This window comes from Lycium ferocissimum, chromosome 5 (genome assembly GCF_029784015.1).
Source record: "Lycium ferocissimum isolate CSIRO_LF1 chromosome 5, AGI_CSIRO_Lferr_CH_V1, whole genome shotgun sequence".
NCBI lineage: Eukaryota > Viridiplantae > Streptophyta > Magnoliopsida > Solanales > Solanaceae > Lycium > Lycium ferocissimum.
The window spans coordinates 42,836,944-42,851,929 of record NC_081346.1 but is presented as its reverse complement, the minus strand read 5'-3'; the positions used below and the strand labels follow the sequence as shown (position 1 = coordinate 42,851,929).

The following is a 14,986-nucleotide window of genomic DNA, read 5'->3' as shown; positions in this document are numbered from 1 at the left end:
AGCTCAGCAAATAGGGACTACAACAAATATGACATCAAAGACTATTGCAATTTAGAAGGCAAAGTAGTATTGTTCAAGGTACATCCTACAGATGTGGCATGGGAAGCAAACTCTTTGGTCCTCGAAAACATTCTACAGGATGTGTGGAAAATTCCATGTGAGTTTGTTGATAGAGTGGAACAAATTCAATAGATAATGGAGCAACAACTCATCCAAGTCAGACATCTATCCAGAGAAGGAAACAAGCTGGCAGAGTTCTTAGCAAATAAGGCATTTAAAGAAAGAGGGTAGCTGCAATGCCACAGCTTTCAGGAGCTTCCATCCATGGGCAGAAATATTCTGAATATGGATAAAGCTCAAGCTCCATCACTAAGGATCAAAACCAGGAAGATGCAACATACATGATGGTCACAATAAAAAAGATAAGCACAAGAGACACATTGCAACATACACAGAAGATGTTCACATATCTTCCCTTTCAATACTTCTGGCAAAATGTAAAACTATCTCTGAGGTCTTTTACTCTAAGATGGTTGTGACCACATCTAGGGATGTACATGGACCGGGTTGGTTCGGATTTTTTAAAGACCAAACCAAGCCAATTGCATGGGTTTTTTAAATCTATAAACCAAATCAACAAAAGTCGGGTTTTTCAACCTCGGGTTTCTCGGTTTTTTCAGGTTACTCAAATTTTTTGGGTTTTTCCCCGGTAAAGTCTTCATACAAAATATATAACTTATACTTCAAATATTTCTTTAGTCCTAGTAAGATGCAACTATCTAATTAAGATATTTATTAAGAAAATAACACAAAATGTGAGATGATAAATACATTCTACTAAAATATTCAACAACAAAAAAGTAATAAAATTGCATAAAATAAAATGATCATAATAAAAAGGACTAAGCCATGCTATAATAAATACGACTAATTTATAAGGCATATAGAAAATGATCTTAATCTAAAAGTACTAAGTCATGCTATAATAAATACGGCTAATTTATAAGGCATATAGAAAATGATCTTAATCTAAAAGTACTAAGTCATACTAAAATAAGTACAACTAATAAGTATTAATTACATGACTAGATATTAAAGAAAAAAATAAAATTAAGTTATGTATTTTCACTTTTTAAACCAACATAAAACTAAAGAATAGATATCCAACATTATTGTCATTCCTAGTGTTAGAATTGAATTTCTTTTGTTAGCATTAGTATTGATTTGATTTTTGTTGGGTTTTATTTTTGTTAGCATTAGTATTGATTTGATTTTTGTTGGGTTTTATTTGAGTTACTAACATCTATGAGCTAAAAAAAAAAATTGGACCATTCAAAATTCTAAATCTAAGCTTGAAATAATATGTTAAAAGACAAAAAACTATGAAAAAGTTTAAGAAATATTTATAAATTACATTATAATAAATATTTTTATGTATAAAATATTTTTGAAATTTTATACATGTAATATCGGGTTCGGTTGGTTCGGTTTGACTTTTTTTAATTAAACCAAACCAAACCAAAGATGGTCGGGTTTTTCTTTTTAAAATCAAACCAAGTCAAACCAAACCACTAGTCGTGTTTTTTTTCTCGGTTTGATTCGAATTATCGATTTGGTGCGGTTTGTCGGTTTCCTTTGTATACCCCTGCCCACATCTACTTAGATAGCTTCTTTCTGTCTTTATCCTTTTTTTTTTTCCTTCTTTATTTCAGTTGAACTTTGAGATTATTCAACATAACACCAAAAGGCAATGCCTTCTGGTATAATTTTAATTAAAAAAAGAGAATCACTAATAATTCATCAAAAGCCAAACTAATTCACTTAATGAAAAAACCATAAAAAAAAAATAAAAATAAAAAAAAAAAAAAATCACTTGATGAAAATAACATTGTTCATACTTCCAGAAGAAATGAGCATAAAAAGGCGATTATTGTTCAGTTACAACGAGGATTTGCAGGCCAAAGACCGGGAATAGCTTTATCCTCAATAAATTCTTAAATATCATCTGGTAATAAAAGATATATTCCACGAAGAGAAGATCAAACCTTATTTGCGTGAACTATATTGAAAGTGACATAGTCAAAGCAAAGCATAGATTTCCGAGAATATTAAAGCTCAAACATGACAGAGAAGGTATTCGCCTCTGCTTTCAGCAAGGATTCAAAGACATTCAAAATCAAGTTGGGATATTCGGTGTTTGGAGATGACACATGGTCATTATAGCTAATACACAATTCAGAATTAAAAGTTCAGTTGCAGGAAGTCACTCTCACATTTTGCGAAACGACAAATAGGCGAAAAAATAAAATAAAAGGATGACACCCCAAAAATCCTTAACAATCTAAGGAATACTGTGTCATCTTGAATTCTTCCTATAAAATAATCATCTAACAAGAAAATTCAAGACTGGTAGTGTTTCACATATAACGGTAGACGTTTTTCAATATACAGATTAATCAAAATTCACTCGACGGTTAAGAACAATGTTGGGAAATTTTGTGCGACCATGTAAAATGGAGGTGATAAATCTAGTAAAAAAGGGAGATAAATATCAATGGAGAGATTCCAACTAATATTTGCAAAGACGAGGGTATCCAAAATTAAAAAGTGGGAACCCTGTCTTTTGATAAGACATCTGCTATTTCATCCTGTTGTTAAAGTCTAATACAAGCTCCTCTCAAGTAATATACAAGATCCTCACTGATAAAACTAATCTTGAATTATATGTATCCCGTGTCAATTCACAGCTTATCAGACACAGCAGCTGGAAGATGAATCTATATAAATCAACACCTAGGTATACCCAGCAATCAAGATGATTTTTTCGCCGTTTACTCGGACCATCATGTACAACAGCATACCCCTCAACTTGTACCCAGAAAATAATCGTATTGACCAGTGATCGAACAAAATCTCTCAAGAAGGCTGCTCTAGGATCTGGTATCCATAGTGGAGGGGGGCAAAAAATGGAAGAATGACAAGGGTTAGCAGCTGAAATCCAGACAAACAATGGGAACGGAAACACCACCAAAGATATGCCCGGAGATCACGTCGCTGAGGATAATTTCGAAACTTCAGTCTTGTTACTGCGGCACATGCAACCTGGGCATGGGACTGAATATACCGAGTCAGATGGTCTTTTAATCTCAATTCCTTTTGAATCACTATGTGCTCGTATATTTAACATTTGCCGCTTGAAGCTTTTCCACCTGGGAACAGCAGTGCAAGGGTAAATACATCAATAAATTCAGATAAAACCAGCAACAAACGCTGCTGTCTACAAAAAGAACAGCCTAATGTGACTCACTGGCATCTGGTATGCCGTATGTAGGACAGATGAGCTTTTCAATGAGTAGACACAGAAAGCAAAGCAGAGCAATTAAACCGAAAGTCCGAAACTATATCTCCCGAAATCAAATACAACAAATAACACTAGTGTTTCTATTGCAAACAAAGACTACTAATACGGCTTTCCTGCTCAAATGGGCTTCAGAAACTCATTCAAGTTTCTTTATAGGCAGTCCAGTCGACAAGCGTCATCTAAATAAAAATCATGGAAATATACCAAGACTTACCCAATATTTGGGTTATCATATAACAAAGCTAGCTTCCTCTTGTCTGGCCTAATTGTCCTCGAGTGTCCACCATACAAGAATCTTCTATGGCCCAACAGAAAGTGGGGGAAATTTCCTCCTTGAGTTGTCACAAATACTTCACTATGAAGACAAACAGTATAGTCTATAGCAGCCATCCTGGAGGAGTAATTCTAGAAGCAAAAACTTGAGTCAGATGTGAGGAAAAGTAAAACAAAAGATAGGGAGAAGGCACTCGAACAATTCGGACCTGAAATGGGGCGAGTTCTTCGGGGGATGCTAGCATCTCTTTCGTTTGTAAAAGAGGAAACATCTCTAATATTGGTTTCATGTGTCGCTCAGAATCATAGATCTTTCCAGAAGCTAAATAAATGGATGTGCTTTTATCAAACCCCATCCCTCTTAACATCAAACCAACCTGGTATAAGTGTGGGAAGAAACTTAGCCACAAAAAGATGAGGCACGAAGGAAAGAAAAGCATGATACATGAAACGAAAGAGCCAATTGGGGAAGGAATTAAAGCTGGAACAATCTAATAGAAGTAGGACAAAAATCACATACCCCTCTAATTATGTAGAATATCTAACTTTCCCCGTATTTGAAGAGGCATTTTCTCCCTCTATTTCAATATGTAATGATTGACTAAAATTAGTAAGTGTTTCTACAAAGGTAAAGTCTATTTGGTTCTTCAAATTATCAACCTACCCCTAGATGGAGCTTCTCTAGTTTCGAGTTTCTTTCTTCCCTTAACGCAAATAAAATGAAATACCTCGCATGATGGAACCCTGTATGTATCAAAAGAATTCTTCATTATTTTAGTACACGATAAAAGGTATTTTTTTCTTTTTGTCACAAGGGGGTATTTGTAATGGACGTTATACCAAATGAAACCGACTCTAATGGGATATACATTTTTAATAAATAAATGTTCGAAAAATGAACCTCCATTTAAAGAAGTCGACACAGGAAAATGTCAATTAAATGAAGCATTAAAAAAAAAAAAAAGGGAAGTAGATGCTGCAGTTAACTTAAAAATGTAAGATTATACTTCAAAAAAGATCTAGAATAAATTAAAAAGGGAATTAAAGAAAATGGACATTCCAAAAAAAAAAAAAAAGAGATATTTTGACCAAAAGAATTATAAGCTACACAGTATTATATTTCACATTGTTCTGAGTTCAGTGCTACATTATTCCCTCCTCAATTTACCTTTGGGTACCATTAAGAAGCACATTACTGTTCTTTCTAAATATTTGTCGAAAGTCATTTCATACCTCAAAGCAAATTTTGGAAAAGCGTGATAAAGCGTAAATTTAATGATATTACAAGAATATCAGAGAACTAGCCTGGACTTGTCTCAGGTAAATTTTACTATTTTTTATCGGGGAACGGCCTAAAATGCCCTTGAACTATGGGATTTGGTACAAAAATGCCCTCCGTTTACCTTTTCGCTCTAAAATGCCCCTGCCGTCAACCTATTGGGCATAAATTGCCCTTATTTTTAACGGCCCCTTGACAGCAGGGGCATTTTAGAGCGCAAAGGTAAACGGAGGGCATTTTTATACCAAATGCCCTTTTCCGTTAAAAAAAAAAAAAAAAAAAAACGCGTTCTTTCTACACTCACCAGCCTACCCAACCCCCTTTGACCCATTCTCTTCTCTCTTCCATTTTAGTCTTCTTCCGATAAATAAGTAGGCCTTTTCTTGGAGCAGAAAAATCGTGGTGTTCGGTCCAGCTTGCGCGCACCTCGACTAATTCCACGGGATACCTGCCACATTCCACCACAGGTACCAGGTAACTCTATCCACCAAGGTATCAAATGGGAAGAAATCACCGAGTGTTTTGTCTCTGCAGGGGTGCAGATTTGAACCTGAGACCTCATGGTGCTGCACTTACTTCATTGCCCACTAGGCCACAACCTTGGGTGCTTCTTGGAGCAGATTTTATGTATCGAAAAATGCGAATGCATTCTAATGAATGTTTTCCATTGGCGTCCTAATCAGTTGGACACTAGACACTAAGAATGTTTTTCTCCTTCTTGAGGATGAAATATATGTGGAGCAACACCTAGTTTTGTTGCTCAGAGGGTGCGTAGTGGCCTTATAAACCGGTTCTATAGGTCCCTATATGTCTTGAAACAGTCTCCTCGAACATGATTTGGTAAGTTCAGTACAGTCATTCAAGAGTTCGGTATTGACTCATAGTGAGGCTGATCATTTTGTACTCTATCGACATACTGCTCATAATTTGTGCATAAGGACCTAGACAGTTTGAAGTATATCCTCAGATTGAGGTCGTGCAGCCAAATCAAGAATGGTCATCTCACAACGTAAGTATGACCTAGATATTCTTGCGGAGACAGGTACGACAATTGGTAGACCCATTGACACTCATATGGACCCGAATATTAAACTTCTAATGTGACAGGGGGAGCCCTTTAATGATCATGTAAGGTATAGGCGGTGGTTTGGTAAGTAAAACTATTTCAGAGTGACTCGATCTGACATTGCATTTCGTGTGAATGTTGTAAGTTAGTTTATGAGCTCTCCGTTTAATAGTCACTGGGATGCACTTGTTCATATTCTTCGATACATAAATCAGCCCCAGACAAAGGATAACTTTTTGAAGATCGAGGTCATGAGCAAATTGTTGGATACACAAACGCTAATTTGGCAGGACCACCTTTTGATAGGCGGTTTACATCTGGATATTGTATTTTGGTAGAAGGTAATTTGGTGTCTCGGAAAAGCAAGAAATAAAATGTGGTTGCTCGATCTAGTATAGAAGTTGAGTACAGAGCAAAGATTGTGGCAACTTGCGAACTAATTTGGAATAAACAATTGCTCAGAGAATTGAAGTTTGAGATGAAACTTATGTGTTATAGCCAAGCTGTTCTTCGTATTGCACCAAATCTGATGTTTCATGAGAAAACTAAACACATGAGATCGACTCACTTCATCAGAGAAAAAAAATACTCTCAAGAGACATTGTTACAAATTCGTTTTTTTATAAGATACATTGTTACAAAATTCGTTAAGTCAAATGATCAGCTCACAGATATTTTTACCAAATCCCTCACTAGTTCTCGTATCGGCTGCATTTGTAACAAGCTTGGTGCATATCATTTATATGCACCAACTTGAGGAGGAGTGTCTTTTGTTGAAGCAAATATTACAAACAAAATATTTTGTATAACTCACGTCTCACATCACAATTATTATAAAGAAAACGTTCTCACATACCAATTGCAATGGTGGAAGTGATGGTGGAGAGGAAAAAAGGAAGGAGGACATAAAAAAGAAAAAGATGTTTTTTTGGGCTCTTCATGCGCCTCAATTGGGTGAAACTCACTCTATGTGCCAACCAGCAAAAAGTGTCTAATTGGAACAAATTTCGGGTAGTGTAAGTTCTCAATAGAAACATCCCTAAGTTTAGGTGTCTAAGTGAAAAATCGTGTCAACTTCAGGTGTCTCTCGATGGGTTCAGCCTTTTTTGAAATGCTTATGCAACTATCTTATCTTCGCAAGCATCTCTTACACACCACCTTTTCAAACAAAACTTTTCAGAAATATTATTTGGTAATGGAAAACTTTTCAGAAATATTATTTGGTAATGGACTCATAGACTGCTCGAAGCAAGCCCTAAAGATGAAAGGCATATACAAACATCCGAAACAAAAGGTTTTACTTTTACTTAAGTTATTATTTCCGGCGTTAAGTCAGATAAGAAAAAAATAAAGGATATGAAAGTCATCTGAGTTAAATATCAAAAATGGAATAAGTCAACTGAATAGCAAATGGACACGACAAAGAAAATATTACCTCTAACGGCGTTAAGGGACACTTTCCGTTGATCCTGATTGCTCCAGGATGAATCACTTTACCACGTTTTGTGAATTTTCCCCTCCATCCTCTCTCTCTTGCAGCATCCATATCTCCTTTCTCTTTACCTCCACCACCATATATACAACAAGAGAAAGCAACCATATCCTGCATGAAAAAGTGATCAAGGCTAAATACCCTCGGAAGTCTATGCTATGAACTACATAAAGTAAGCATGCACATCAGTTTGCACTACATGAAAACTAACCTCCTCAAAGCGAAGATGCACAGATATATATTTCCCACTGTTATTTGCACTGCGGTCTTTCATTCTTGCAACCAATGTTTGTCCTAAACTCAAAATGGGATTTGAAAATCTAAGGGCTTCGTAGTTTGCCAGACACCTAAGCCGCTGAACTGCTGGAGGAGCATCGAATGACAAACGATTTGCAAACAGGGATATCCTAATGATCCTGCGTTTAACAAAAATAAAACATTTAGCCAAAGAGAAGAAAAACAGAAAACAAAGGAGGGGGGGTCACCAAAACAAGGCTTGAAATAGAGATAATACAACAACCCAGTGAAATCCCACAACGTGGGGTCTGGGAGGGGTAGAGTGTACGCAGACCTTACTCCTACCAAGGTAGGACGGCTGTTTCCGAAGAAATAGAGATAATAGAATCTAGTAAAAATACAAATTAAATTATGTAGTAACATGACTAACAACTCGACTATAATCTTAAGAGAACAGAACCCTACGGATTAAATTACGTAGTCGCATGACCAAAACATTATATTAGTGGGATTCATATGACTGGCCAAACCCCCAGGAAAGAGATCTGCTTCAAAAGGTGGGTGGAAATGACATCATGCGCCCGGCACGTGTATATGACACGTAGCCTGAGCCTATACTGCTAGTGGCGTGTGGAGGCACGTGGTGGCTCCGATATGGACTTGGCTGGTCGGGGTTTGCTCACCAGAGTATCCTGAATCACGAGCTGGCCATGGCCCCAATTTTGAGTCGTGAGACACAAGCATTCTTTTTGTCATTACAAGAGGATGAGACAGACATAAAGAAGTATCAGATTTCAGATGTTCCAGCAATAACATTTCGGCATAATCTATCTACATGAAGTTAATGCAAAAGTGGAAGTCAAGGGGAAAACAGGAAACATCACAAAAAATTGAGGCACACAGTTCATTATCATTAGACTAACTAGTTTGGCAAATTAAATATGTGACCACTTCCAAACTTGGAACTATAATGAGTTTGCTATATTTAGCACTGACTGCTATTATCACAGAGAAGTGATCTCTTATAGGTGATAATTATCTGTTAGCATCGTTACTTAATTAAAGCAGTTCAAACCAGGAGGGAATAGAAGAGACAAAGAAACCAAGAGATATATAGAAGCTCACTTTTCTTCAAGCAGCTTCGGAAGAACTGTGTCCCGGTAGTACTGAATGGAGGACCATGCCTTGATCCTGAAGTTGTACACATTGGTCATATTGTAATCAAACCGTTCCATAATAAGATCAGGAACCTTCTCCACCACCCTTACATCATTTTCTAGGGTTTTAACAAAAAAATCTTCATCATAAATATCGCTGAATTTGCTGTACATACAAAATAAAACACTTTAATATTGGTAATGAAAAGAAACAGGTGTGACTCCCCCCCCCCCCCAAAAAAAAAGGATAAAACATTTTAGGGTTGGTTTTAGGTCTCGTAACACTAACATCCTTGTGATTTATGATATCTCGCTTACCTCCCTTATTTTAATTTTTTTAAACAATTCTTTTAACCTATTTATGATTAATGTTCCACTTTAACCTTCTTCTTTTTTTTTTTTTTTTTTTTTTTTTTTTTTGGCTAAAGGTAGGTTAAATTTTATTAATGAAGTACCAAGTTGGTACAGAAATTAGAACAAAAAGAGGAACTCAGACCAATCAACCATTACATGCTTTTCCCTAACAACTCTAGGAAATCAACATTTTGATCCATATCCTCTAACAAGCCCTCCTTACACCAATAGTACAGATACTGGATACACTTAATGTGGCTCTTTTTGCCTTCAAAGCATCTCTTATTTCTTTCCAACCATAGAGTCCATAAAATACAGAGTGGGATTGTTTTCCAAATCTGCTTCAGCCTTTTCGTTGTCTTCTGATTCTGCCAGCATACCAACAGGGTCTTAACATTGTGCGGCATCACCCAGGCCACACCACATATACTCAAAAAGAGATTCCAACACTGCCTTGAAAACTTACAATGGATAAGAAGATGATTAACATTCTCCTGAGCTTCCCACATAAAAAGCATCTATTGCCCAATGCAAAACTTCTCTTTTGTAGGTTGTCTTGGGTTAAACAGGCCTCCAAAGAAGCAATCCATCCAAAGCATGCAACCTTGGTTGGAGCCTTTGTCTTCCAGAGCATTTTCCATGGCCACATTACATCCCATTGCCCCTCTTGCTTCTGCAGATTATTGTAACTACTTTTAACAGAAAATTTCTTGTCCTTGCTAGCAGTCCAAATCAGAGTATCTGCTCTATCGTCCACCAAAACAGTAGTATTTAACTACTGTAACAATTGACAGAACTCCTCTATCTCCCAGTCATTTAATCCTCTCCTAAAATTGATCTGCCTTCCTGAATTTGAGTAGAATTCAGCCAGAAATCCTTCCTTGTTTGTTGAACAGTTAATAATTACTGGAAATTTGTTTTAAAGCATTCATTTCCTGACCAGACATCTGTCCAGAATTTAATCTTGCAACCATTGCCCACCTCTATTCTTATACACTTCTGGAATTCTGTCCATAATTTGCTTATATTCCTCCAAACTCCACCTCTATCCGAAACTGGGACTGGACCAGGGCTCCAGATATCGTGTTTGTCATATTTGGCATCAATTAATTTTTTCCACATGGCACTGGTTTCTGCATTGTACCTCCATAACCATTTGAACAGTAAGCTCTTGTTGTGCAATTTCAAGTTTCTAACTCCCATTCCACCTCCCTCCTTATCTCTTGTTACCTTTTGCCATCTAACCAAGTGCATCTTTTTATTCTTTGAGTTCCCTTCCCACAGAAATTGATTTCTCATAGAACTCAGCTTTTTTTCCACAGCAGAAGGAAGTGGAAGTAATGACATCAAGTAGGTGGGAATTCCGTCCAAAACACTATTAACTAAAGTCAATCTTCCTCCCAGAGACAAGTATTGTTTCTTCCATGGAGTTAACTTGTTTGCACACTTATGTACTGGTCATTTTTCTTTGCTCCCAATGGAAGGCCCAGGTACACTGGGAAACTTCTCAACTTTACATCCCAAAATGTCAGCTTAGTTCCTGTATTTCATTATCAACATTGATACTGAACACACTACTTTCGGATAGATTCACCTTGAGACCTGTAACAGCTTCAAAACATAATAAAATCCCTCTAATATATAGGATTTGCTCTTAATTAGCTTCACAAAGGAGCAGTGAGTCATCAGCATATAAAATGAGACTTTTAATATTATATTCTTCCAATTAATTAATATCTTCAAAATATCTTATAGCCTGTTTGGCCAAGCTTCTAAAAACAGCTTATTTTAAAAAGTACTTTTTTCAAAAGTACTTTTTTTTTTTTGGAACAGGTAACAACTTTGTATTATAGACCAGTACTTAGGTAGTACTGAAAACCCCTTTACAAAAGAAAAAAGGAAAACTAAGAAGCTAAGAAAGTAAAATCCTAACATGAGTCAAGAACTTCTAAGATTGATTCTGCATCTACAGAGGGATTCTTTGTACACCAAAAACAAAATAGCAACATACAGTCTTGCTTGATCTTCTGTAGAGTGCTACTTCTATCCTCAAAACATCCGGAGTTCCTTTCTTTCCAGTGTCCACCATATGCAAGCTGGAATGATCCTCCAGTAGCTTCTATTCCCTGGACCCAATCGCCCTCCTCCTAGCTAGAAAGAGTGTCAACAATCTTGCTAGGCATTGTCCAAGATATGCCTCCGAGATTGATAAAAATCTTCCATAGCGATCAAGAATTTCGCAATGTAAAACAGATGCCTCTATGTCTCTGGGCCGCTTCCCAATAAGCAACAATTTGAAACTAATATAATCCTTCTCGTTCTCGTGTTTTCATGTGTCAAAACAAATTTTTCTTTGGCTAGCAACCATGTAAAGCATGCAACCTTAAGAGGTATCTTAACTTTCCGTATCCGTCTCCATGGCCGTTAGAGTTTTGTGGCTCACCATGTTCATGATCTTATATTATAGCCTGAGCTCACTTTGTAGTGCCCCTTGTTATGCCCAGTCCACCACAAACAGTCCACCCATCCTTGACTCCTTGGAAAGACTCCAAGCGTTTATAAAGCTCAACTAGTCTAGGTATTTCCCTATCATTCAACATTCTTCTTAAGATCAACTCCCACCTTGAGGTGACCACATTTCAGCCACTGTTTTGTTCGATGTTGTGCAGAGCAAACATATCAAGAAATAGCTCCTCCAAACTTCGTTTCAAAAGTACTTTTTTAAAAGCATTGTGTTTGGTCAATTAATTTAAAAAGTACTTTTAGTAAAGAATTAATGTTTGCTTGTTTTAAAAAGTGCATTTTATGTATTTTTCTCAAAAGTACTTTTTTAAAAAAGTGTTATTTTTTTAAAAAAGCTCGTCTACTCCCCAAAAGACTTATTTTCTCCCAAAACAAGCCAAACACCTCACTTTTTTTAAAATAGGCACTTATTGCTTTTGGGGGAAAAATAAGCTTGGCCAAACAGGCTATTAGTTAGCAAATTCTTTAAGAAGTTCTCGTCTATATATTTACCAACTTATTCACCAATGGCTTCATATTTTGGCAATAACCAGAATGATTTAATCATCATTCTTATTCTTTAGAAAGCACATTGTAAGAAGCGACAAAAAACAATATGATCAAGAAAAGACAATGGGTTTCTTAAATTGAAACATATAAATCACATACAATTGAACTTCAGGTCATGACAACTACATGGAACAATCAGTTCCATTAATCCTCTGACAAACCAAAATATCCGTTAACAGTTTTAGCAACTGGCGTTGTATCACCTGGTTGATATGAGCCAAGAGACCTCAGATCCTTATCCAATATAGTCTTGTGCAACGCTGTGGGACAAACACTATACAAACGCTTAATGCTCTTTCTCAGCCAATTCTTCTACGAGGTCGTTTTGACGGTTGTCTTCGGATCATCATTGGCTGCCAGTCTACCACTATTAACAATTTTGCCAGCCGTAATAAATTAGGAGGATTAGTTTCGTATTCTTAAAGAATTTTTTAACTAAGATATTTTGATAATAATAATTAATTAGAAGAGTGTAATATTTAAAAGAGTAAAGTGGTCATATTATAAGTTTTTAATCTTAATCATAAATAGGTTAAGAATTGTTACAAACAAAAAAAAAAAAAAAAGATTTTAGCGTAATATCGTAAATCACAAGGAATGTCAATGTTCAAAGTGTAAAGCACCAAAGGAGTTCGAAATTAGTGTGGAAACACTATAAATCCTCGGAAAAAAAAAAAAAAAAAAAAAAAAAAAACAACAAGGAATTTTAATGTTGGTAATGAAAAGGAACAGGCATAATTCCCCCCAAAAGAGGAAATGAAAGTATCCCCCCCAAAAGTTTGGATTGAAACTTATAGCCGTTTGGATTTTTTTTCGGCTTTTTTGAGTGTTTATCTACCAGATTATAAAGTCATTTCGTGCTTAAAATAAGCCCAAAAAAATAATTGAGCCTTTGCTTAACTTATCTAAAGCAGCCTTATAAATCAAAAACGAACATATGTCTAAAAAAAAATAAGTTACCCCAACTTATTTTTTTATTTTTTGAGTCTACTTTTTTAAAGCCCATCCAAACAGGCTCTATGTCCACCAAGAAACAAACCAACCACCACCTCAATGAGAAGAAAGATACAAATTCAGAGTTCATTTTGCTTGAACGGCGCATGAACATGAAAGGGCTGGGTAATAAAACCTTTTCTGTTCTCTAATGATATATTCAATTATAGTTGCCATATTTTTTATGTCATAGTCAGGTTTAATGCATTTCACTGATATCCACAATCATATGACATAACTCAAGATCTATTCACAACGTAACAGCTACCCATGAGATGTTAGCATCCTTCTACGCACTTTCTAAGTTACAGTGAGTATATGTACATCTATGAAATAATAAAATCACCGAGTCCCTGAAAGTATTAGAACAATAGAAGAGAAAAGCAACCTTGGATCCCTCCAAATGCTATGAAAGTGGAAGTGTGGAATGACCAGGGTCGCGTTAAGATAACCTGCCACGGCAACAGCATTGCATATCTAGAAAGCACAAAAGCAACCAGAGGTAGGGCATGACAATCACTGAAATGAGCTTCAGCGTTTCAAGAATAATCATCTTAGAACAGAGCACTTACTGATGCTCTTTGCTGATTCAGACCACCATTCGCCTCAATGTAAATGTATCCATTTGATTCAGGTAAACCTAGAGATATTTGATACAAAAGCTTAGTTGATGCTCTACCAAAAATACAAAACAGATTTACTTAGTATCGGTAAAAAGTTGTAATACACAAATGATTATCCCTAAAATAATACCAGCATACAAGACACCACTTACTATAGTATATAGATATATATTGCATAACCAAACATTGCTGATAATTTTTATTGTGAAGTAAATAAAAGATTTATCAGCAAAAAAGGGGCTCAGTAGCTATCAGAAAACACTAGGACTAATATACATCAGCAAGAAGCATGACAAGAATTCCACTATTGCATCAAATTAGCAGCAGACTTATACATGCAAAACGGTTCAGAACCATAATTTTTTTTTTTTTTTTTGAAACTGGTAACTTTGTATTCCTCAGCATTAAGGGTATGCTGGCCACCTCCAAAAATTTACACTTTACTGAAAGAGAAATACTTACAGTAATCCTAAAAAGTCCACTAACTGAAATACTTACGGTTCAGAACCATAATATTTTGATATAGTTCTCCGTGATGAAATCTGAGACATGTTTTCTGCACTATACCTTTATAGTATCACTCGCACAGAAGTATCAGACTTCGGCGATTTAGTCACAGTAATCAACGGACTCGAGTGACAGGAAGAGGGCAGATGTTCTCGCACACAATTCTGCCTACTTCTGCTTAAGTGAACATCTTTCGTTCTGATCAACTGTTATATCCCGTACTTCATACATTTGGATAATTCGAGAAAGTCGTGGCAAGATAAGGACAAGGTCATTTTCAAGAATTATTTTAAGGTACGAGTTGTTAGGAATACTATTCATGAACATTGGTAGTATGAAAATGTTGGGAAAGACCATGGGTAAAAAGAGAAATTTGCAAAATGACCAATGGAAATAATGTGGAAGGCTAGGGGCAAAATGGTAATATTGAGGAAAGTCGAGGGGCAAAACGGGAATTTTACATGAGGTTCATGAAGGTTCCAAAGGTGCCATGCAAAAAAAAAAAAAAAAAGAAAAAAAAAAAAGATGACAAAATAAGTCATCTTTGCCATAAAATTCAAGAAAATTCTAGA

General features: G+C 36.0%; 1 protein-coding gene across 1 annotated transcript; it reads right to left on the bottom strand.

Annotated features, from left to right (window-relative positions):
* Nucleotides 1–2,122: 2,122 nt before the first annotated feature.
* Nucleotides 2,123–14,458, bottom strand: LOC132057768 (protein ESMERALDA 1-like). The gene is made up of 9 exons (XM_059450371.1): nt 14,406–14,458; nt 13,857–13,959; nt 13,673–13,761; nt 8,834–9,031; nt 7,683–7,887; nt 7,415–7,582; nt 3,844–4,011; nt 3,576–3,766; nt 2,123–3,209 (listed from the first exon to the last, which is right to left on the bottom strand). Exons 1-9 carry the CDS (start codon nt 14,456–14,458, stop codon nt 3,047–3,049), a joined length of 1,338 nt encoding a protein of 445 aa, XP_059306354.1. The 3' UTR covers nt 2,123–3,046.
* Nucleotides 14,459–14,986: the final 528 nt, after the last annotated feature.